Source organism: Gossypium raimondii, chromosome 8 (genome assembly GCF_025698545.1).
Source record: "Gossypium raimondii isolate GPD5lz chromosome 8, ASM2569854v1, whole genome shotgun sequence".
NCBI classification, from domain to species: Eukaryota; Viridiplantae; Streptophyta; class Magnoliopsida; order Malvales; family Malvaceae; genus Gossypium; species Gossypium raimondii.
In genome coordinates this window covers 2,787,127-2,808,406 of record NC_068572.1, presented here as the reverse complement: position 1 = coordinate 2,808,406, position 21,280 = coordinate 2,787,127, and the positions used below count along the sequence as shown (strand labels likewise).

The window sequence follows — 21,280 nt, the reverse complement described above, 5'->3', positions numbered from 1 at the left end:
CCTTCATTTCATGCTTCCTCAACAATTTAATTCATGTACTCTATATACAATAACTTAATCAATTTAATTACTAATTAATTCTATTTAATTAATTATTAAATAATTTTATTTCTAATTTAATTATTAATATTTTTATTTTCAATTTCATACTTGCTTTGCAACTGCTCAGTAAAAATCGTTGGACAACTCAGTTAATAAATTCGGTTTTGAATCTGACTTTTTCGACACCGACGAAAATCGGGTTGTTACACAAATAATAATGACAATCATATTTTTTTATGATGAAAATAAAACCTATTAAATAATGTTAAAATATTATTTTTCCAAGAAATTTTTAGATGTTATTTTGAATGAAAATGTCTTGCAATTGCATATATTTATAATGCTAATTAAGTATTAACTTTAATTGGTATATAACTATAATATTAATTAATTGATAATTAATCCAAAGTTTAATTCAGTGATAATAACCATTACATTGATAATGAAAACATTATTAATAAATTAATTATAATTATTTTTATATTATATTATATTATTTATGTATTTAAAAGTATGAGAAGTATATATAATACAAAATACTAATTTTTAATTGATCGATTTTCTTTATTTTAATTTCTCAAACAAATTTAAGTTATACTCTTTGTTGAGTCGGGATTTGTGTTGAATTGAACTGATTTGATTAAATGAATTATTATTTATAAAAAATATTATTTAATTTAATTATAAAATATTTATTTTCTTTTCAACTTTGATATATAAATTAAGAATAAATAAATAAACTTATACTAATATATTAATATTATCTTATATATATAACGCTAATCTCACACCTTAATTTTTATTAATTATAAAAATTAATTTTAACATTATTAATTAACATATTTAAAACAACATCATATTTATACATAAATATATATTTATTTAATTAAAATTTATCCAATTATATTCAATGATTTTATAAATTTAATAATATATTATGTTATTTTTAAGTAGAATTTTAAAAGATACAATCAAATTAAATAATTTTGCATTAATATACCATAATATTAATTAATATTAATTTTATTATTATCACTTAATAATATTAATAAATTATTATTCTAATGTCAATTTAGTAATATAATTAACAATAACGGATATGACTGTCAATTCAAAAGTTTTTCAAACTCTAGATTTCTTTCTCACCTACATTGCAGTGAATAACACATTTATTTTTATAAATTAAAAATAAATAAGATTCTATAAATAGAAAGTTGAAAATAATATAGAAAATTAGAATTATATTAGAAAATAAATTGTAATATTAAATAAAAAAAGTAAAACACCATGCATCAATTATAATAATGATTCATGATAAATCTGAAAGATATATATATATTTTTAAAAACCTCTCTATTTACAACTTCATGTATAATAATAATAATAATAATAAGGTAAAAAAGTATAAATGGATACTTGCTTCTCACGGAATAAACAACTTATCAATTTTTTTAATAGCATAATATTGTATAATGCCATCACCAATTAAAATGATCTTATATATCATTCGGATATTTCTTTTTGAGATATTTTAGCTTATTAATGCTAATAATTTTCATTCTTTTTATTGATTATTTTTCTTAGATGTTACTAATGGATGCTATTTATAGATCTAGACTTAAATTTTAATTGAATCTCTAACACTAATTAAGTAATAACTAAAAGACAAAATCAATCTCTCTTTATATATTTAGACTTCTATTTAAGTTATAACTTTTTTTATTAAGTTAAAGTTTGTTTATAAAAATAAAAATAATTCAAAACTTTTAAAACAATATTTTAACCTTAATTATTAATTATTTTGTCTTTTGATAACGAGTATGTTTAGAGTTTTATTCAAATTATAACTCTATTCTAAAGTTAATAAAATTATCACAATTTATTTTTAAATAGAGTTATAAGTAATATTTTAAATTAAATTATAAATATTTCAAAATGTCAATTTAGTAATATGGTAGAAAATAAAGGGTATTCTCGTCGATTCAAAAGTTTTTCTAAATTAACTTGTGCTTTTATATATATACACTAGCTTTTAGTGTCATATGCATTGCATGTAATTTTACGTGTTTAATATTTTATTATTAATTTTTAAACATTGTATTTTTAACTGTAGTAATTAGTGTAAAGTAATATTTCTTATTTAAATTATTGTATGTATGTAACCTATGCATACGAATCTGTATCTGAACCTTGGATAGTATGCGAGTTACATAGGATATGCGAACCCTGGGCATGTGAGAGCTACATAGGACGAGCGAACCCTGTATAGTATGCAGACTGTACATGTTTAGTTATGCAAAACGTACTTGTTTATTATGGGAACCCTACATGATAAAATATGTGAACACTATATACATGTGAGCCTAATACTTATGCGAACCCCCAAATAGGCGACCTCATGCATGTAAACCCCTTGTATGCGAACACCTATAGGCGAACCCCTTGCATGTGAAACCTTATAGGCAAGCCTTTAGTGTAAGCTCCTATTTGTGACCCCTTCTGTGAGAGCCCCTTTATGTGAACCCCTATAGTACGCAAACCCTTGCATGCAAACCCTGATTGCGAACCCATGTGTTAAAACATATAGGATTTATTAGGCGAACTCTTAGTATGTTTATGCTAACCCTAGTAATAATATGCGAACCCATGTGTTTCATTATGTGAGCCATTTATTTGTTAACATGAGAACCTTAAAATGTGTGAACCATTAAGTGCAAACCCTACTTGTAAACCTGTATATATGTTTAACCGAACTAGGTCAGTTAATTCTCATGAAGATACCGTATATGTAAAACTTTTGTTAGCTCACTCTAATTAATTGTATATGTGAAATTGATGAGAGTAAATGCATGAACACATGTTATTAAATGTTAGTATGTAATTCTAAATGTAGCATCGAATGATGATAAAAAGCATGATATGCTAAGAATAGCTAGGACAAATCGATTAATAATGGTTCGGCTCCAATTGTCTACCTCTACTACCTTGGTGTACCTCAACCAAGAATTTACCGATTCACCATACTTGAATTATTACCTTTTAAGGAAAATGTATAATCTTTACAATCCTTATATTTTTCACAAGGCTAAGATAGAACATTACCTTAGTTTTTATGACTTAACTAAAACCTTTCCTAGTTTTTGTAGCTAAACTAAAACCATCCCAATTTACAATTGGTGAAATGAAAAAGAGTAAACAAAGAGACCTCTACAAGGTGTGTGCTTACAAAAATTAAGCTTTCAAAACAAATATATGTAAATGATAAAATATTTGACACTAAGCACCTAGAGAATATTTACAAGAGAAATGAAATAATAAATATTTGAATATTTTTCTCTTGATCTTAATGCTTGGATATCTCTCTCTTGAGTCTTGAAGTGTATTTATACCAAGGAACAAGTTTGTGGACGTTTATGGTTGTTGGGGATGAAATCTAGCCATTGGAAGCATTAATTTATGTTAATCTTAAATTGTCCCTGCACATCATGTCTTGAGACCTAGCAAGATGTCTTGAGACAAGGCTGAAGAATAGCTATTATATAGCCGTTGGCAGGCCATGTCTCGAGTGTAACCTCCCCAACCCGGCCTAGACAGTAGACTTGACTCGGAGAGATCACATTTGCCACCTAGGTGGTTCGGTCTTTTTACAAATTAATTTTGAATACTAAACTTATTTTATGCAAGTGAACATCAATTTAAGATTAACATAAACTTTTCATGAATGTGCACAATATGTCATACAATGAACAATCTGTTGTATCACTCAATAGTCCTACCCCCAACTGCTACATATTACAATAGGGGATCCCCAAAACTCCTCCTCCAAATACACCAATTTAGTCATCCCGAGTTTTCCGGCAATGATGGCTTATGTCAGATCTTCCTCCTTACCATAATGTCCCACTTGCACATGTAATGCAATCATTCAATATCATTGTCAAAATTCTATCTTCAATGCAAGAACAAGCAATTCATGAATCAATCGTTAAAACATGTGAAACATTTATTCAACATTTATAGTAGTAATAAATATATAATCATTCGCGAATTAAATCAAACAATCATAAGAAATTATATCATAATAACAACCATTAAATCATTCACGGGTTTATGCCATCAATCATAAGCAATTAAATCATAAATTCATGTATTCACTCATTCTATTCCTAGTTCATGACCTAATTGCATAATCTAGTTCTCTAGATGCCATTAAAAATCTACCCAAGGACTGATTTGCATAAAATAATAAAAGATATGGTAAAACTGTGTTTTTTAAGTTTCAGGGGCCACATGGTCATGTGTCCAGCCTGTGTGTGTGGGCACAAGCCGTGTTCGATACGAAGGGTGAAGGTGCAGGGGCCACACAGCTGTGTGCCCAGGTCGTGTGCAAAGCGTGAATGCAAGGGATAACAGGGGAAAACAACCGTGTGATCCACACGGGTAAGTCACACGCCCGTTTGGTAGGCTGTGTGTGATAGGGAAGTTTCAAAATTTGACTTGATTTATCGTAAAAGAACACACACTTGACTTTTCTGAGACCTTAGGTGACTATCCCATGCTCAAGTTCGTTCCAAACACCTGCAAGGGGTCGATCTTGATAGAATTTCAACAATCTAATGACTCGAGTTTCAATAACTTGGAGAAGAAAATTTGATGAGGACTTGATTGAATTTTCAAAAGCTTTAGGAATATTTTTCAGTAAACGCAAGGGTTTTAAAAGAGTTTTGAGATGGAGAATAATGAGAGAAGACTAGGATATAGAGAGAGAGTTAGGTTTTCAATTTAATAAAATAACATATAGGGAATTTTAGTAGAACCGGGGAAGGACTTAAAAGTTGAGTAGAGGAAGAATTTGAGGACTGATGGGTAAATAGCCCATTGGCCTAAAAATCATAAAAAATTAATTAAGAGTGGCATAGGTAGAACCTAGAATACGAGGGAAACTCAAAAAAACTTTGACCATTAGGCTACATGTGCAGAAAATTTTAAAGAGTTAAAAAAAAAATTATAAAACTTGAACCTAAATTTCTCAAGACTTCCTACTAGGTTTCTAACAAATAATGTTAATTTTTAATTCTTAAATATTCCAAGAATTCTAACCCCCTAACTTTTTGGATGCTACATAGAGACAATTATTGTACAATGCCTCAAGATAGATAACTCCTGAAGTAAATTTTTGCTTCGAAGTTTTCATATCTTAAGACATATAGTCGTATGCCTCGAGACTTGCGTACCAAAGTCCCTTAAAAATATTTTAAACATCTTAAAAGACTTTGGTATCAACCAAAAAATATTTAGATAAATTAAAATGCATTTAAAACGTATTTTTGAGTATTTTGCAAGTCTTTGAAAATGCTTTGATAAGATTTTCAATCATATTTTCACCAAATGATTTAGGATATATAAAAGAAATAAAATTGTCTTAAATGTTGTTGTATTAAAAGTTTGAGACATCAAAGCTAACATATATATTCGGGTTTAAGTTTACGATCATTAATATAAGGATGTACATTATAATAACATAGTTATATATAAGGATACGTATAATTAATAATCTACCTTAATTATATAATGTTAATTATATATTTTACAATCTACTATAAAATTAGTTAAATATTTAAGGTTACGTTGCATATCATTAATAAAAGAATGCACATTATAATATCATTATTGTATAATTATTATACATTCATAATTTATTTATATATAACAATTTATATATTATATGCGTTAAACGTGTATGTATGCTTTTCTTTTGTAATATAATATGTACTAAATATAATTACATCTCACATTATAAAATAAATTCATATTATAATATTTATATTAATTATATAAATATTAATTATTTTTAAATTTAAGGATTCGATAATTCCATCTCATTGTTTAGGTTTACAAATAGAAAAAAATATGATTCAAGAACAGCTAAATAAGATTTAAGAAAATAAGATGTTAAAGAATATATATTCTTCTAATAAAAAATATTACATTTAATTTTATTATTAATTATTATATTTATTTTAGACAATATTTTATCATGTATGTCACTTATTTGCGTAAATTATAATAAATGTTAAAGGTAGTGATAAAGCTTAGCCTTATATATATAAGAGGTCTTGGGTTAAAATCTTGTTGGAACCATTTATTTTCTAATCGATAGATTTGGATATCTGATTCGAACTTGAATCCCTAATTATAAAAATACGGATTTAGATAATGAATATTTAAGGGGGTTTATATGTATCTGCAACGGATGATAATTTTAATATCCAAATATGAAATTCAAGTCGAATGTTTGTGGATATTTGAATTGTCATCCCTAGTTCAAAATAAGGGGTTAGATCGTTTGACACGCAAATCGGTTGAACCAACAATTAAACTAATTTTTTCTTTTTTTTTAATTTTTATAATTTTTAATAATTTATTCAATTGAACTGGACAAAACTGATTGGATCGAGAACAAGTGGTCTGATCGATTCGGTTCTAAAAACCTTGAATTCAACCACAAGTAAAATGAAAAAGGACTTGTGGTCAAGTCTTCAATCCACGTCAATATTAAATTTAATCCCTAAACAATCTCTACTCTTACCACTTATAAAAAAAAAAGTTAATTGGCTTTCCCTTAGTTTAAAAATAAAAATATAAGTACTAAATTTTAAATTTAATAAGAGTATAAGGACTTCTTTCATATTTTAACCAAAATAAAAAAGAGTTGTCACTTACTTTCTATTAATAATTAATAGCGGAATTTGAGCTGGAACTGGTTGAAAACAGGAAAAGATGAGTAAGTTCACCGTGTAACGTGCAAACATACATCATGGCGTGTGGACTATGGGAAAAAGGAGGTGACTAAATTGACATTTCCTAAATGGGATTTTTCATTTTATTAATTAAAAATCAGAGATTTAATTGGAATGAATTTAAATAAAAATATTAAGCTCGAAAAATAAGTTTGAACATAAAAATTAAGCTATTTAAAATACGAATCGAATTTGGGCTTGAACTTAAACATTTAAAACTCAAGTTTGATTCGACTCAATCCGTTTTCATGTTTATAATATATACTATGTTATATAGTTGTATATATAACTTACAACATATAAAAACTAAATTTATAATAATATATAATATATAATATAAATATTAAAAATATAAGATATATATAAAGTTTTAATAAATGAAATATAAAATTATTTAGGTTAAACTATGTAATAAATTTATATATTTTTCACAAATTTAGAATTTAGTTATTGTAATTTTATTTTTAAGAATATTGTCTCTCTATTTTTAAAATTTAAAATTCAGTCCAGTTGTTAATATTGTTATTTTTTGTTAAATTTATTAATGTGGCATTTTAAAATTAAAAAAAACTTACTTAGTAGCCATGCAAATACAAAAATAACGTTATAATAAATTTGAATTTAACAAAATAATTTTAATAGTATTAATAATTAGACCTGAATTTTAAAATATTAAAATTAGAAGGACTAAATTATTAAAAATAAAAGTAAAAGGTTTAAATTTCAAATTTGTAAAGAGTACGGAGTTATGACATATTTTAACCAAATATTAAATATTAAATATAATTTAAATATTTTAAAAATATATGGGTGAGCATAAAAGGAGTTTGGTCTAGCTATTTTTTTTTTTACAAATATAGATGGAGTTTGAGCAATATTTTTAGCTCATATATCGAATTGGACAAAGTCTGAACAAAAATAAATTATGTTAATATAATGTTTAAGCCCGACTTGAATTGGGTATAACTCCGCCCATAAATAACACCTCTACTTAAAAAACAATAAATGGTAAACTACACCTAAAGTCAGTAGATTATTAGTAAGTTTACGTTTTAATCACTCAATTTCAGAGAGTTATAAAATGATCATTGAACTATTCGAAAGTTTTTATTTAAGTCACTCGACTATTAAGGTTTTTTTTTAAAAGTATGGCTAGGAAGCTCCAAGCAACGATCAATACGGTGGATCAATACCTATTGAAGAGTAAACGTACATACTTTAGATCCAAGTCGATCTAACAGTTAGTGTCGGAGATCAGAGAAAAAAATTGTTTAGATTCAATTCACAAATTTATGGCGTTCAAAATTATTTCATGAAAAAAATTGAACTATAAAAGGTAATGGAAAGGAGAAATTTCAATTAGTGCAAGCAGTAGAACGTCATAGAAAAGTGATTTTAACAACCCAATGACTTAAATAAAAAATTTCAAATAATTTAATGACTATTTTGTAACTTTTTAAAATTGAGTGACTAAAATATAAACTTATTAATAATTTAGTGACTTTGTTTGTAGTTTATCCCATGGAAGAGAAAGGAAAGGTTGCAGTAATAGTAGGGTAGGATAGGGTAGGTATATGATAGGACAGCTTCGTGTATTTTGCAGAAAAAAACACACCCTTCCTCTCTCTCTCTTACTTTTTCTTTCTCTCCCTTGACTTTAAAAAACATTTGCATTTGCATTTTCACACAGATTAATGGTTGCTGTTGCCCCCATTTGCCCCCCCTTTTTTGCCCTTTTGATGAATGTGTGTAAGTGGGTTGTGCCTGCTCTTCGTCTCTCTTTCAACCCTAAAACACTGAGTCCATTCCTCCATTTTTTTCCTTCTTGTTTTTGCTCTTTCTTCATCTACTCTAAAACACCCAAGGTTTGCTTTTTTGATTGTATAAGTTTAATCTTAAATCTTTAATCTTCCATCTCGTTGTTTCTAATTCTGGGATCTCTTCTGCATCTCTATTCTTTGCTATTTTTTTTCTTTGCCTTGTTTGTACGTTCAATGTTGAAGCTAAGCTTAGCTTTGCTTATTTCATAAATGATTTCGCCATTTTTTTTCTTCTTCTTAGTTTCTGGGTTTCTTCAACTCTTAATGTTTCTCGACCCCATGGATCTAAACTAGATGCCCTTTATGTTCTTTCAAACCGTTATTTGATTATGGTTTCTAGCCCTGTAAAAATTCTCGTTTTAGCTTCAAAGTTTTCATATATTATCAAACAATTTGTGCTTTTTTTAATGGGATTTTGATAATCTGTTTGATGTAGAGAATTTGGTAACCAATGGTATCTCCTCAAATTTATGGATTTTCTGTTTGTTCTTTTGTGAGTTAACCCCACATAAAATAACGTTTCCCTACATAAACTGAGTAACAAATTTTCTTTTTTCTTTACTTTCACTTTGATCAATCAAAAACCCAGAATCATGCTTCAAATTCATACCCTTTCCATCACATAAAATAACGTTTTTTTTTCTTGTCCTATTTAATGGCAGGCTAAATATGGATGAAGACCCAATCAAAGATGAAGAGAGAAAGGTAATGTTATGTTGAAGATAAATGACAGTGTTGATTATAAGGACAGTATCACTATCAGTGTGCTTCTTCTTGTTGTTGTTGTGACTGTTGTGTAAACAGTACAACAAGAGATTAGCTTTTTCATCAAATGTTATCCATTGAAAACCCTTCATCAGATCCTTCATGTTCTCCCCAATTCACTGGTAGTGATGATGAGGTAGATCTGCTGAAGCAGCCATCTCTTGATCATCATCATCATAAGAACCCACTCCCCAATTTCTCCATAAGGTAAATTTCATAACTTTATTTTGATAATCCTTTGATGGGTATTTATTCCAACACTCTTTTCTTTGATCTCTCATCTTAAAATGACTTTTGTTGGGTCAGATCCAGAGCTCAATGTTTATATTGACACATCCCCGAATCTTGTCCCCTATTTTGGTCTCTCGGGACCTTAACTTTTTCTTATTTGTACATGAAATTTCATCTTGGACCAAAGTTGCTACCTTTGTACAACAAGTAGTTTTCTTTATTTCTTTTTTGTATTTTGGGTGTTTAGTTTTACATATATATATATACATAGATTGTTGAATCTTGGGTTTTTGTTTTTCTGATTGGCTGGTTACTAACAACAGAGATAATTTTGACTTTTTTTTGTAGAGATTACGTGTTCAATGGCCGGAGCAAGGATATCAACAGGAATTGGCCTTTTTCTTCAGAAAGTTTACAACTTGTTTTGAAACATGGAATGAAGGATCCATTGCCACCATTTCAGCATCTTGATATTGTGAGAAACCAACCCAAAGAGACACATGTGGTCGAAACCAATCCAATTGAGAAGCAAAGATCAACCCGTCATGGGGTACTAGATTCATATGATATAGACTCGGTTCTCGTTGACAAGCAATCCATTTCAGTGGAAGAAGGATCATCAGCCCAAGTTAAAGCTGTTGTTGCTTTGAAGTCTCAAAAGACTGAAAAAACAACTAAACCATCAGGCAAGAAGTGCAGGTTGATAGTGAAATTTGGTGGTCATTCTGATTGTAGCTCTACCGAAGATATTGCTTCAAATTGTTCCGTGGTATCGGAATCAATGGGTTCGAAAGTTTGCCCTGTTTGTAAATCATTTTCTTCTTCTTCTAATACCACTTTGAATGCTCATATAGACCAGTGCCTTTCTGTTGAGTCAACTCCCAAATGGACAGTGGATTCTAAGCTTACAAGGCATAAAATTAAACCAAGGAAAACAAAACTGTTGGTAGATGTATATGCTACTGCTAAATCCTACACATTAGAAGAGCTTGATAGGAGGAATGGTAGAAGCTGGGCCCTTGCTTCAAACATCTCTGACTTTGAAGGACTTGAAATGTGTGATGAAGGGAAAAAGAAAAGAACATATTCCCAAAATAATGGTGAGGGTACTGTCGATTTAGGTGCTGTTTATGTTGATGCTAATGGCACCAAGGTTCGGATTTTATCGAAAGTTAACGATGTGCCAGTGCTGGTTCCATTGCCACCAGTGTCAAAACATGGTGATGATCTTGGACCATCTTACAAGTCTTTGAAAATAGGTAAAGGAAGCAAAAAGAAAAGGTGCCATGCCCTAAAACATCACAAGTATCTCAAACACGCTCCTCAATGCAGAAAAAATTGCTCTCATAAGACCCCTTCTTCAATGGTACACATCTCTTTCTCTATATGGTCTTCTCTTAGTTGTTGAATGCTCTCCATGATTTTATAGCTTGTGGTTATAAATTTTGCATGCAGTGACTATGGTATCTACTTAGCAAATTTTAGCTTTTCATATTTTAATGCAAATATTTTGTGATATATTGAAGGATTCAATGTTTGGTAATTTGTTGCTATACTGTTCTTAAACAGATAGTTGGAGGTCGAGAAGGATATCGTGAAGAAGAAGACAGTTGCAAGAGAGTGGAACTGTGTGTGTCGAAGCAAATCAAATCCAATGATACTAGAAACTTTAAGGAAAGTGTGTGCTATAAACAAGAAGGTCTTTCAAGGACGCCTAATAATCAAGAGAAAACTGGGGACTTGCGGTTTCAGAGTGATCAATCTCATGAAGGTGGTCGTGTTATGGAGAGAAATTGTGTTCGAAAGTTAAAACATTCTTCTAAAAACCCGTTTTCTTCTCCTAGGAAATGTGCAAGGATAGAAAAGCCTGTTTATGAAGCACCGGTTATCTGTAGAAAGGAGCGTTCTTTGGGAATGAAGAGAGTAAGGAGTGCCTTGTTTCAAGCCAGCATGCAAAACAAGGTGGAGAAGTTGCTTCACCAACGTGAGCAAAATGCAAAACAGTCAATCAGCGAAGACCGTCCCTGTCTAGATGATGACCATACAATGAGATCTTTGAATAACGAAAATTGCACATCTTCGTTGAGTGAAATGATGGTTGATATTGATGCAAATAGTAATCCTGATTCGCCTATCGCTGATACTACAACAACTATTAGTCATCAGTTTTCCGCACCCAAATGCTTCAGCTTTTCCTTGCAAAAGAAAAAGATATCTGCTAGCAGCAGGTCATCAATGGTTGAATCTGGTTCTAACTTGGTTAAGAAACATTCAACAAGGGAGAATCAACTTCATTTTATGGCAGAAATAGATGAGGCAATAGCTCGGGATTATGAGGCAGATCAAGAATGTAAATTGGTGCATGATGATGCTAAAAATCAACGTGAGGGGAACGAGATTACTGAAGAACTACCATCGGAACCTCACTCTTATTATCATGATGAGACAGAGAACATGTATTCTTCTACTGGAGGCAGTGAGGATATTCTGGATAAACTTGATGGTTTGGAGTCTGTTGAGGAGACGATTACTAGTTTGAGTCAGTCACTAGGAACCAAGCCTGGCAAACTGAGTAATATTCCCAATAAAATATCCGATTCTTTTCAAACTAATGAAGATTACACCGGCCCTTTGTGTGGGGGTGAAGGACTAGTATTTCCTACTGAGCCAAATCTTGTTGATAAACCAAATATGTTTTGTGCTGAAGTTGGTCTCAATATAATTGGACAAGCTGCTAATGTAGGAGAATTAGATTCTGATGTGGCACAAAGCAACTCATTTCTTGAGGTTGATCCAATACTTATTCCTGGTCCGCCAGGATCGTTTTTGCCAAGTCCTAGAGATATGGGCTCTGATGATTTTCAAGGAAATGCATCAACAGCCAACCAGATTCGATCCTCTCGAGATCAGCTTGATTTGGTAGATGGGGACTCATCAGATTCACCCCTATCCGTATTGTCAACAATCTCTAATTCTATGGAAGCCAGGTTCGACTTGAAGTATGAAGAACCATTAGCATTTCTTGGTGCTCCTGCAGCTATGGAAACGGATAGATCTGGCTACTCTACTGCCAAGTCTGACACCTTAGTTGAGAATGGTGTTGCTGTGGAACATACAAGAACTTTTGAAGGAGAGAAATTTCAGGTCCCTCGAATATCTATTGAAAAGAAGCCTTTCTTTTCCAAAAATGATGATCAACCATGCTGTTGCCAAACAAAAGAGAGATCCTTCCAAGGTTTTGCTCTAAATTATCATGAGTCACAGCTACTAAGGCGACGAACAATGGCTTCGATGATGGTGCCTGCCATCAGAATGCGAAATGGTGCCAATCCAGGTTTCGGTCCCAATAATTTGGCGGCAAGACCAGAAACATTTTCTCTGACAAGTAATGCAGAACTAGGATCTGAACAAATGGTTCTCCCTGTCATGAAACCTCCTTTAGGTCCCATCCCTTTTAAAGGATGCCCCGATGGTGGTGTCAAGCTTTCTGGTCACGGTGTATGTGATTCTGCTAGTCCATCCTCATCTAATCCCGTTCTCAGGCTAATGGGGAAGAACTTAATGGTGGTTAACAAGGAGGAAGAAGCATCTATGCCACTTGGTCAAGGCCAGCCATGTGCCCAGAGTGATAACCGGAATCAAGACGAGATGCCCTTCCATCATGCAATGCCTCCATGTTCTATGATCTTCAGTCAGAATCCAAATGATTTGGTGGAGCGAACTTTTGACGCCTACTCGACAAATGGCTATAGAAACCGTGCCACTCTCGCAACCCCACCACAAACAACTCTACAACTTCCGGTTGGCTTGTTCCTCGACGAGCATAGGCATCACAGTTTCACTACCTCTATGGAGCCATACAAGCTACTTCCAACTGCAAGATGCAATATGGAGAAAGTTTCAACTCTAGACTGCAAAGATAGGAGCGAGGAATCTATTGTTTGCAGTAAAGAAGTCATTGTCATCGATGATGATCCCAAAATTGAATCGAACAAGACAACTGACATTGCAAAACGGTCTGAAGTCTCGGGGGACACACATGGCATATCAAAGCCATTAGATCGAAATCATAGTATTGCAAACCACAGGTATCCAGTAGTGATACAAAATAACAACTTCCATGGAATCACTTCAAGTTCTTTCATGGGAACAAGTCATTTCAGATAATATGCTCCCAATTTGTCTTAGATGGTCCGCGTATCGGCTCATTTTTTCGTATCAAACTTGCTATCGAGTCTGAAACTCGAGCTTCTTTTTCGGGGGATTGAAAATGATGGCAGTTTGATGTAATGGATTTTGGTTGCAAGTTGGAACAACAATTGAGAGATTTTAGAGATTGTATTTATAGTCTTTTTAATTCACTTATTGTTGGGCAAACTTTATGCAGCTTTTTTTATTCTTTTGCTCAAGCAAGTCTTGGATGGATAGTATACATACACACACACACATATATATATATATGTATAAGCAATCTTTGAATAAAATTGACACACTTTAAAAGGCAATGGAGTTGGGTGTTTCTATAGATCATACAAAGGATTTTATTTATTTTCCTTTTTTATGGAACTGCTTTACTTCTCTGAGATCAGTTTTGCTATTGTTGAGGAAAAAAAGGATTTCTTTTTTAAAGTTTAATTTATAATTTTTATAATATAAAATTAAACATTTTATATTTAAATTAGTAAAAATAATTTAAAACATTTTTAAAAAATAAAAATCATTGAATTAAACCACTTCGAACCACTGCAATTAGGGGTAAGCAAAACTAAAAATCGAAAAAAATCGAATTTCGAGTTAATCGAATTATTTGAGTCAACTCTAATAAGTAATTCGAGTTTTGAGTTGAATTTTACAATTCGAATAACTGTAATAATTCAAATAATGATTGGTATAAATAAATTTTGGTCTCTGTCAAGTTTGAAAATGAACAAATTGATCTCTTTCACAACAAAAATTAAAAAGAAAATTCAGAATAATTTTAAAAGATTCAAAATATTTATAAAATTTAAAATTTATTTTTAAAAATTATAAAAATATATAAAGAAAATTAAAAATTAAAACTGTCTAGAATAATAATTTTAGGATCTAAATAAGTTAATTAATTATTTGAGTTTATCATACGTATTTTATTATTATTTTGCTTTGAAAAATTTTCAAATATATATGGTTTCAAATTTATGTGCTCTAACATGAAATTAGTTATACTGTAACAAGATTTTAATTTGACATGTTTAATTTTTTTAATTTAATCCTTGAACAATTTCACTCGATTCGACTCGACTCGACTCGAATTTCATTTCACTCAACTCGATTTGAAAAAAAATTCAAATCTAGTTAGGATGATAAAATAGGACTCATCAACTCGATTAATTAGAAATTTTTTCACTCGAGTTGATCGAAAGCTCACCCCTAGCTGCAATGGTAATTGCATTTTATTTTAGCTTGATCATATTACTCGTTAAAAAAAAATAATAATAATAATAATTACATTTAACAAAAATGACAACTCTAGCTTTCACCCTTAAATTTTACATATAAATAGAAGTTTAAGGTTAAATTCAAAGGATAGTCATTGTATTTATCGATTTATATTAATTTAGTCCTATTTTATTTCCTTAAAATCGGTATCTTTACTTTTCAAATTATTTAGTTTTAATCATTTAAGTAATACTTTTTTTTCTTTTAAAATATTAAATCATAATCACGTTTAGTCGTCAACATTTATAATTTTGTAAATTTAATTTTCTATTTTTCTTCTTTTCTTTTGCTTTAATTGAACACTTAGAAATTGCAGTCATGGAACCCAACGAATATTTCATTTCATAATTAATATTATTTTATTTTATATGTAATGGTTTTTTTTGTTTTTTTAAAAACTTTATAAACATTTTCAAGAAATTATGAAAATTTTAAAAATAAAAACGCAAAAAGATACATAAAATTGATAAAAGTAAATTATAAAATAAATAAATGAAAAGAAGAAGAAAGTGTTAGATAATATTAGAGATGAGATCGAAATACATGCAATTAAATTTAGGTATAATGATTTATTTGGTCTTCCAATTTTATAAAGAAAAAGTCATTTTAGTTCTTTATTTAATTTTTCGCCTCTTTTATCGTTGAACTTGCATGGTTTCTTAAATCACCCAAAAATGGATAGAAAAATTAGTCTTTTTAACTTTGTTGACATGTCATTCACGTGGAAGTTTACGTGTATGTTATGTTAACAATTAATTAATTTTTATACTCTTTTAATAATTTTTAAATTTTAAATTTTAAAAAAATTAATTAATTGTTAATGTCCACATGACGATCCACGTGTATGCCACGTTAATAAAGTTAACAAATATTAATTAGGAAATGATTGTATGAAACAAAGACGTCACATCGTCATGTATCATTTGCCAATTATTTAGTGTCATTTCAACGTCTTTTTCTATGTTATTACACATCATTTTGATAATCTTTTTTAGCATAACCCATGAACCCTAGACTCTAGGCTTTGTACCCTAGAATCCTAGATCTGACCTTGGACCCAAGATTTACGATTTAAAGTCTAAAGACTAAGGTTTAAGATCTAGAGTTTAAGGTTTATAGTTTAAAGTTAGGTATACAATGATATGACGTCTTTGTTTCGTACAAATTTTTTTATATAAATTAGTTTTTAAAAGATAAATTTAACAAAATCACAAGTTCAAAAGTCGAAAGAGGCTTAAAATGGACCAAAATGATATTTTATAGCTCATTGTTGGTGTGCTTTAGTTAACTTTGACTGCTCTGCTGTAGATGGTAATAAATAAATAAAATAAAGAAAAAATAAGATTAGAAAATATACTCGCATGTCATACCCAACTGAGCATCACAACTACGATAAAACCAAACAAAAGCCGTCCGACATTTTCAGCTTTGGACTTTTGAACGCAAAAGTTAGTGGTTGCTGTCTTGTCTCGTCTCGTTTTTGGGTCAAAAAATAAAAACCAAACAAAAAACAAACTGGACTTCGAAATAACGACGAGATGGAGAACCACCAATCAACATCCGCCACGTACACCACCATCCCTATCTCAGCTTCTGACGTCCTCTCCCGCTCCCTTCACAATCTTTCCGTCACCCTCTCCCGGCACCTCCGCCCCTGGCCTCAGCTCTTGGGCTCCGGTTCCCAATCTTTCTCCCGTCCCCACTCTTTTCTATCTCACGCTTCTGCTAACATGCATTATTTTCGCGCCAATTATGCCGTGGTGATCGCCGCCACATCCGCCTTCTCACTCATCGGTTCTCCACTTTCCCTCCTCCTCTGCTCGGCCGTTTTCGCTCTTTGGCTCCTCCTCTACTTTTTTCGGGAGGATCCACTCGTGTTATGGGGCCACAGTGTCAACGATCGCTTCGTGCTGCTAGTTTTAGCTTTCCTTTCTGTGCTGGCCGTCTGGATTTGCGGAGTATTTCAAAATTTGTCCTTAGGGTTAGGGATTGGGGTCCTCGTCTGCGGCGTCCACGCTCTTCTTAGAAACTCCGATGGACTCTTTCTCGATGAAAACGACGCCGTGTCCACAGGATTGGTCCGCTCTGCTCCATCTTCGACTACTACAAATTTGTAGAAATTTAAAATTTCTTCTCATTTTTAATTCAAAATTGTGGGTCAAAGAGTCGGAATTGAGAGGTTTGCTTTGATTTTTCTTTTTTTTTCCATTGATTTGAAATTTGAAGTTTGTCTGATTCTTTTTGAAGTTTTGTGTTCAAGCTTTGCATCATAGTATTGTAATCTGTTTACTACAGCAGTTAAACTGAGATCAAAATTGTTGTTTTCTTCATATTCTTCCATTTCTTTTTCTTTCTGGGTTGGATCGAATTGAATCGGATTTTCTTTTTACTTTGGGGATTCACACATGGTCGGTTGATATTTACTGAGATTGAGATTGAGCTTTTCATACATTGTTGAGCAAAATCTGAAACTTTTTTCTGTTGAGATTTTGGTTGAAATTCAGCTTGATTTTCTTCCCATTTCTGAGCGCTCAACCAGTTCCAAATTGATAATGTAATCTTGATAGGAGAGAATCAGCATTTGCAAAATAAGTAAGTTTCGACGTCCAGTATCTCCTCTCTTCTCACAAGAAAGTTTGACTCGATTCATATAGATATTGTTTCGATGGAGTATTAGTTTAATTAATATTGTTGCTGTTGCCATGGGTTTGTATCGAAAAAGAAGACCTGTCCTAATGTCAGTATCTTCTTCAATTTAAGAGCTCGGAAGGAAATAGGGTATATCCTCGTATCCTTGAACAAAATCTTTCCTTGCCCACATTTACTTTCAAGCTTTGCTTGCAATGTGACCGAGCAGATGATTCTGCCAGTTATCTCGTGACTCTCACCATGTAAAGTGCTTGCCTCTATCTGCAACAATGGAAGCAATTCCCAGAAGCTCCACCTTTGACTTAAGCCTCTTACGGAAGCAAGCCAAGTTTGGATTTCGAACGCGTAAGCCAACGAATCTGTCGCAATTCCGGGGAAGAGCTTTTGCATGGAAAACTTCCGACGCTGGATGGATAACAAACTACACTGTACATGATCAGATTGTGAACCCCCTCCAGTTCCGCATGAGAATGGTGGTGATGGGTGAACAAGAGTCATCTTACCAAGTTGAGTTCTCTCGGGGTTTCGTGTTTACCGGTTAGTGACTCTTGGTGACATATAGACACCAGGGAACAATGCCCATCTCTTGTGCCTATGTACGTAATCAAGCCAAGTTTAAGGCCTTATATTATTAGATTCAAACTCGAGCTAAATTCAACATTTATTTTTAAGTTAAACTCATGTACCAATATCTCAAGTATACCCATTGTAATTTCATCTCATCATCTGTCAATGTAGGCTACAGTTGATATTTTTCAATTGAAAGGCAGGATGCATTGTCTTTATTATTTGATCCTAGTTTCTGAGAAACTTTTTAAGCATTGGTTTTTCTATTTAAACATACTTTACTCATACTTTATTATATAATTAAAACCAAATTAAATAATATATGTAATTATTTTATTATATATAAATATAAGACGAATATGACACAAATATACGAACTGTCGAATATATTTATAATAGTAATTTTTAAGTAACTTGATTGGAAAAAAAATTACCCTCTGAAAGACTTTAGAGCTTATTACACCACACCACCACTTCATCAAAGTATCCAAACGACCAAAGTTATTACTAATATTATTTAGTAATAGGTATCAAACATAGCATCCTAAGCCTGACCGACCCTTAATTCATTGCATATTTCTGAGTCCATGAGCGAGCAGTGCTCTCATATTTGGCTCTATCAGTCTTATACATGTGAGCAATCTCAGGCACCAGAGGGTCATCAGGATTTGGATCTGTGAGAAGTGAGCATATTGAAAGCAGCACCTGCAATGGGTACATAACACACATTTTGCAAGTTATTAAGAATAAGATTCCTTAACAGAAGACATCTAAATAGGTGTTGGTTAATAATAATGTTCCATGTTCGGGCTTGAATCGTATTTTGATGGTAATAACTGTTGTCTGCTTGTGACTCATGAGGATTTCATGATAGGGATTACATTAATGCTTCGCAGTTTTTACTCATCCTTCTAATACCAAGTTTATGAGGCGTTTTCCTTGTGTTAATGCACTAAATAACCAAACGAGGCATAAGTATATTTACCTTGGATATGGTAAGGGCAGGGCTCCACTGCTCCTTGAGAATGTCAAGACAGATGCTTCCATTGCTGTTGATGTTGGGATGGAAAACCTTTGTTCGGAAAGAAACCTTAACATAAAGACGACAATCAGTTCAAGAATAACTCAAACGAAACACCTAGTTTTTCCGATGTAGTATATAACATATACATAAATACGCCAACTTCAGTAACCAAAATAAGCTATAGATATAGCAATTAATAAGCTACACTTTTGAAGTAAAAAAATCAAAGGCACATAGATTGGATCATAGCAACAAAATAACAAACACAAACAAAAAGGTTTTTCTAATACATGTTTAAGGCATTCATTTAAACTTCAGTGAACCAGTGTTTGAAGACGCAAAAACCAAAACAGGGTTGAAACATGGACACCATTACAAGGCCCATTTTTAGCATATTTTAAATAATAAAACTCCCCGAACGTGATTATTACAGTGTATCTAGCTTTATCCCAAACACCAATAACCCGCAAACATACATACATACATACATACATACATACATACTTAGGTATATACACATGATAGAACATATTTGCACTTTTATTTTTTTTAAAATTACCTTGGGAGGCTTGAATGGATAGTCTGGGGGGAAGTGAATGGAAACAAGAAATAGTCCTCCAGCAAAAGGACTGTCTGCTGGGCCCATAATTGTTGCTTGCCAGTGGAACATATCGTCACCAACAGGGCCTGTATACAAGCCAAATATTATTTAAACAATAATAATAATAAATATCATGAAAAGGTACAATCTGACCGTGTTCTCTTCTACACCACTGACCATTATTAGGGTTTTTGGATATATTAATCAAAATATCTCTTATGTATCTAAAACCAAGAACCAGTTGCCACTTTCAAAGCAGAAACAAATTAAAACTGACACCTTAAACCAACACTACTATAATATAATCGAATTATCAGCCACTGGCCATTGTTAGGGTTTTTGGATATGTTAATCAAAAATATCTCCACACTTTCATAGTGGAAACAAATTAAAATTGACACCTTAAATCAACTATATTATATATATCGAATTATCAGCGGATCTTCAAGTAAACTATCAAAGAATACCATATAAAGACATAAATTCAACAAATTGAGTGATTAGAAAAGTAAACACAGACCAGCACTGCAAGATGCAGGAGGGTCCTTCTGCAGATCTTTCAACTCCTTATTAATCCGCTTTGAAGCCATGGGGATTCAAAAAAACTCGCTAAGTCTCGAACAAATAAACAATAAGGTTGGTAAACTGCAGCAAAAATCAATATTGAATTAAAATAATCAAAGATCTAAATCAACAACCACAGCAACAAAAAAATCCCTTTTTTAAATTAATTCATAGTCAACCCGGTCAACAGAAAACCTAATACGAGATTTTCAACCTTATCCTAAAATTTTCAGGATAAAATTACTGATGAAGCGGTGGCAAGTGAAAATCTAGTGTGGAGGCACTTAAAAAACGATGAAAAAAAACATGAGATTAGATTAAACAGCTTAGTTATTTCAAAATAATTAAAAAAGAGAGAGAGAAAACGTTAAACGCCGATCCATCATAATCAGATTACGAAACGATGAGGGGAAAAAAATACCGAAGAAAATACTAGTAAATTGAAACGTCAACATAACAGAGGGAAAATAAACCGAGAAAATCTCATATATAAAAAGTGAAGAAAATAAGTTAAATCTTGAAAAAAATAAGATAAAAATATGAATCTAAGAGGGGGGGAAAAAAAGAGAGAGAGAGAGAGAGAGAGGAACCTTGAGTTTGGCGTTGTAGAGTTGGGCGTGGCGAATGGGAATAAGTGGAGCAGTAGAAGAAGAAGAATATATATATATACACATATATTTGTTGGTGAAGGACGAAATTGGTGCTTTGGAATTAGGATTTGGTAGCATTTATTATAAAA

At 31.6% G+C, this 21,280-nt stretch overlaps 3 protein-coding genes across 4 annotated transcripts; 2 read left to right on the top strand and 1 right to left on the bottom strand.

Annotated features, from left to right (window-relative positions):
• The first annotated feature begins 8,460 nt into the window (after positions 1 to 8,460).
• Positions 8,461 to 14,035, top strand: LOC105790262 (uncharacterized). 2 transcript variants are annotated; one of them, XM_012617762.2, is made up of 4 exons: positions 8,461 to 8,591; positions 9,325 to 9,634; positions 10,007 to 11,024; positions 11,228 to 14,035. In XM_012617762.2, the coding sequence occupies exons 2-4, from the start codon at positions 9,495 to 9,497 to the stop codon at positions 13,823 to 13,825; spliced, it is 3,756 nt and encodes a 1,251-aa protein (XP_012473216.2). In that variant the 5' UTR covers positions 8,461 to 8,591; positions 9,325 to 9,494; the 3' UTR covers positions 13,826 to 14,035. The 2 variants fall into 2 exon arrangements, with proteins under 2 accessions (XP_012473216.2, XP_012473215.2); XM_012617761.2 differs by having other exon boundaries at positions 8,482 to 8,707.
• A 2,489-nt stretch (positions 14,036 to 16,524) lies between these two features.
• On the top strand, positions 16,525 to 17,466 carry LOC105790260 (PRA1 family protein G2). The gene has a single exon (XM_012617758.2). The coding sequence runs from the start codon at positions 16,675 to 16,677 to the stop codon at positions 17,251 to 17,253; it is 579 nt and encodes a 192-aa protein (XP_012473212.1). The 5' UTR covers positions 16,525 to 16,674; the 3' UTR covers positions 17,254 to 17,466.
• Positions 17,467 to 18,712: 1,246 nt separating this feature from the next.
• LOC105790259 (ubiquitin-conjugating enzyme E2-17 kDa) lies at positions 18,713 to 21,280 on the bottom strand. Its single transcript, XM_012617757.2, has 5 exons — positions 21,132 to 21,280; positions 20,498 to 20,622; positions 19,936 to 20,063; positions 19,338 to 19,442; positions 18,713 to 19,057 (listed from the first exon to the last, which is right to left on the bottom strand). The coding sequence occupies exons 2-5, from the start codon at positions 20,565 to 20,567 to the stop codon at positions 18,914 to 18,916; spliced, it is 447 nt and encodes a 148-aa protein (XP_012473211.1). The 5' UTR covers positions 20,568 to 20,622; positions 21,132 to 21,280; the 3' UTR covers positions 18,713 to 18,913.

Excerpts from the sequence above, each read along its gene's own strand:
- LOC105790259 (XM_012617757.2), bottom strand. The coding sequence starts at position 20,567 with ATGGCTTCAAAGCGGATTAATAAGGAGTTGAAAGATCTGCAGAAGGAC. Across the intron at positions 20,064-20,497 it reads TCCTGCATCTTGCAGTGCTG|GCCCTGTTGGTGACGATATG; the intron begins GTCTGTGTTTAC and ends GCTTGTATACAG. Across the intron at positions 19,058-19,337 it reads CTGCCCTTACCATATCCAAG|GTGCTGCTTTCAATATGCTC; the intron begins GTAAATATACTT and ends TACCCATTGCAG.
- LOC105790260 (XM_012617758.2), top strand. The coding sequence starts at position 16,675 with ATGGAGAACCACCAATCAACATCCGCCACGTACACCACCATCCCTATC.
- LOC105790262 (XM_012617762.2), top strand. The coding sequence starts at position 9,495 with ATGTTATCCATTGAAAACCCTTCATCAGATCCTTCATGTTCTCCCCAA. Across the intron at positions 9,635-10,006 it reads CTCCCCAATTTCTCCATAAG|AGATTACGTGTTCAATGGCC; the intron begins GTAAATTTCATA and ends TTTTTTTTGTAG. Across the intron at positions 11,025-11,227 it reads ATAAGACCCCTTCTTCAATG|ATAGTTGGAGGTCGAGAAGG; the intron begins GTACACATCTCT and ends GTTCTTAAACAG.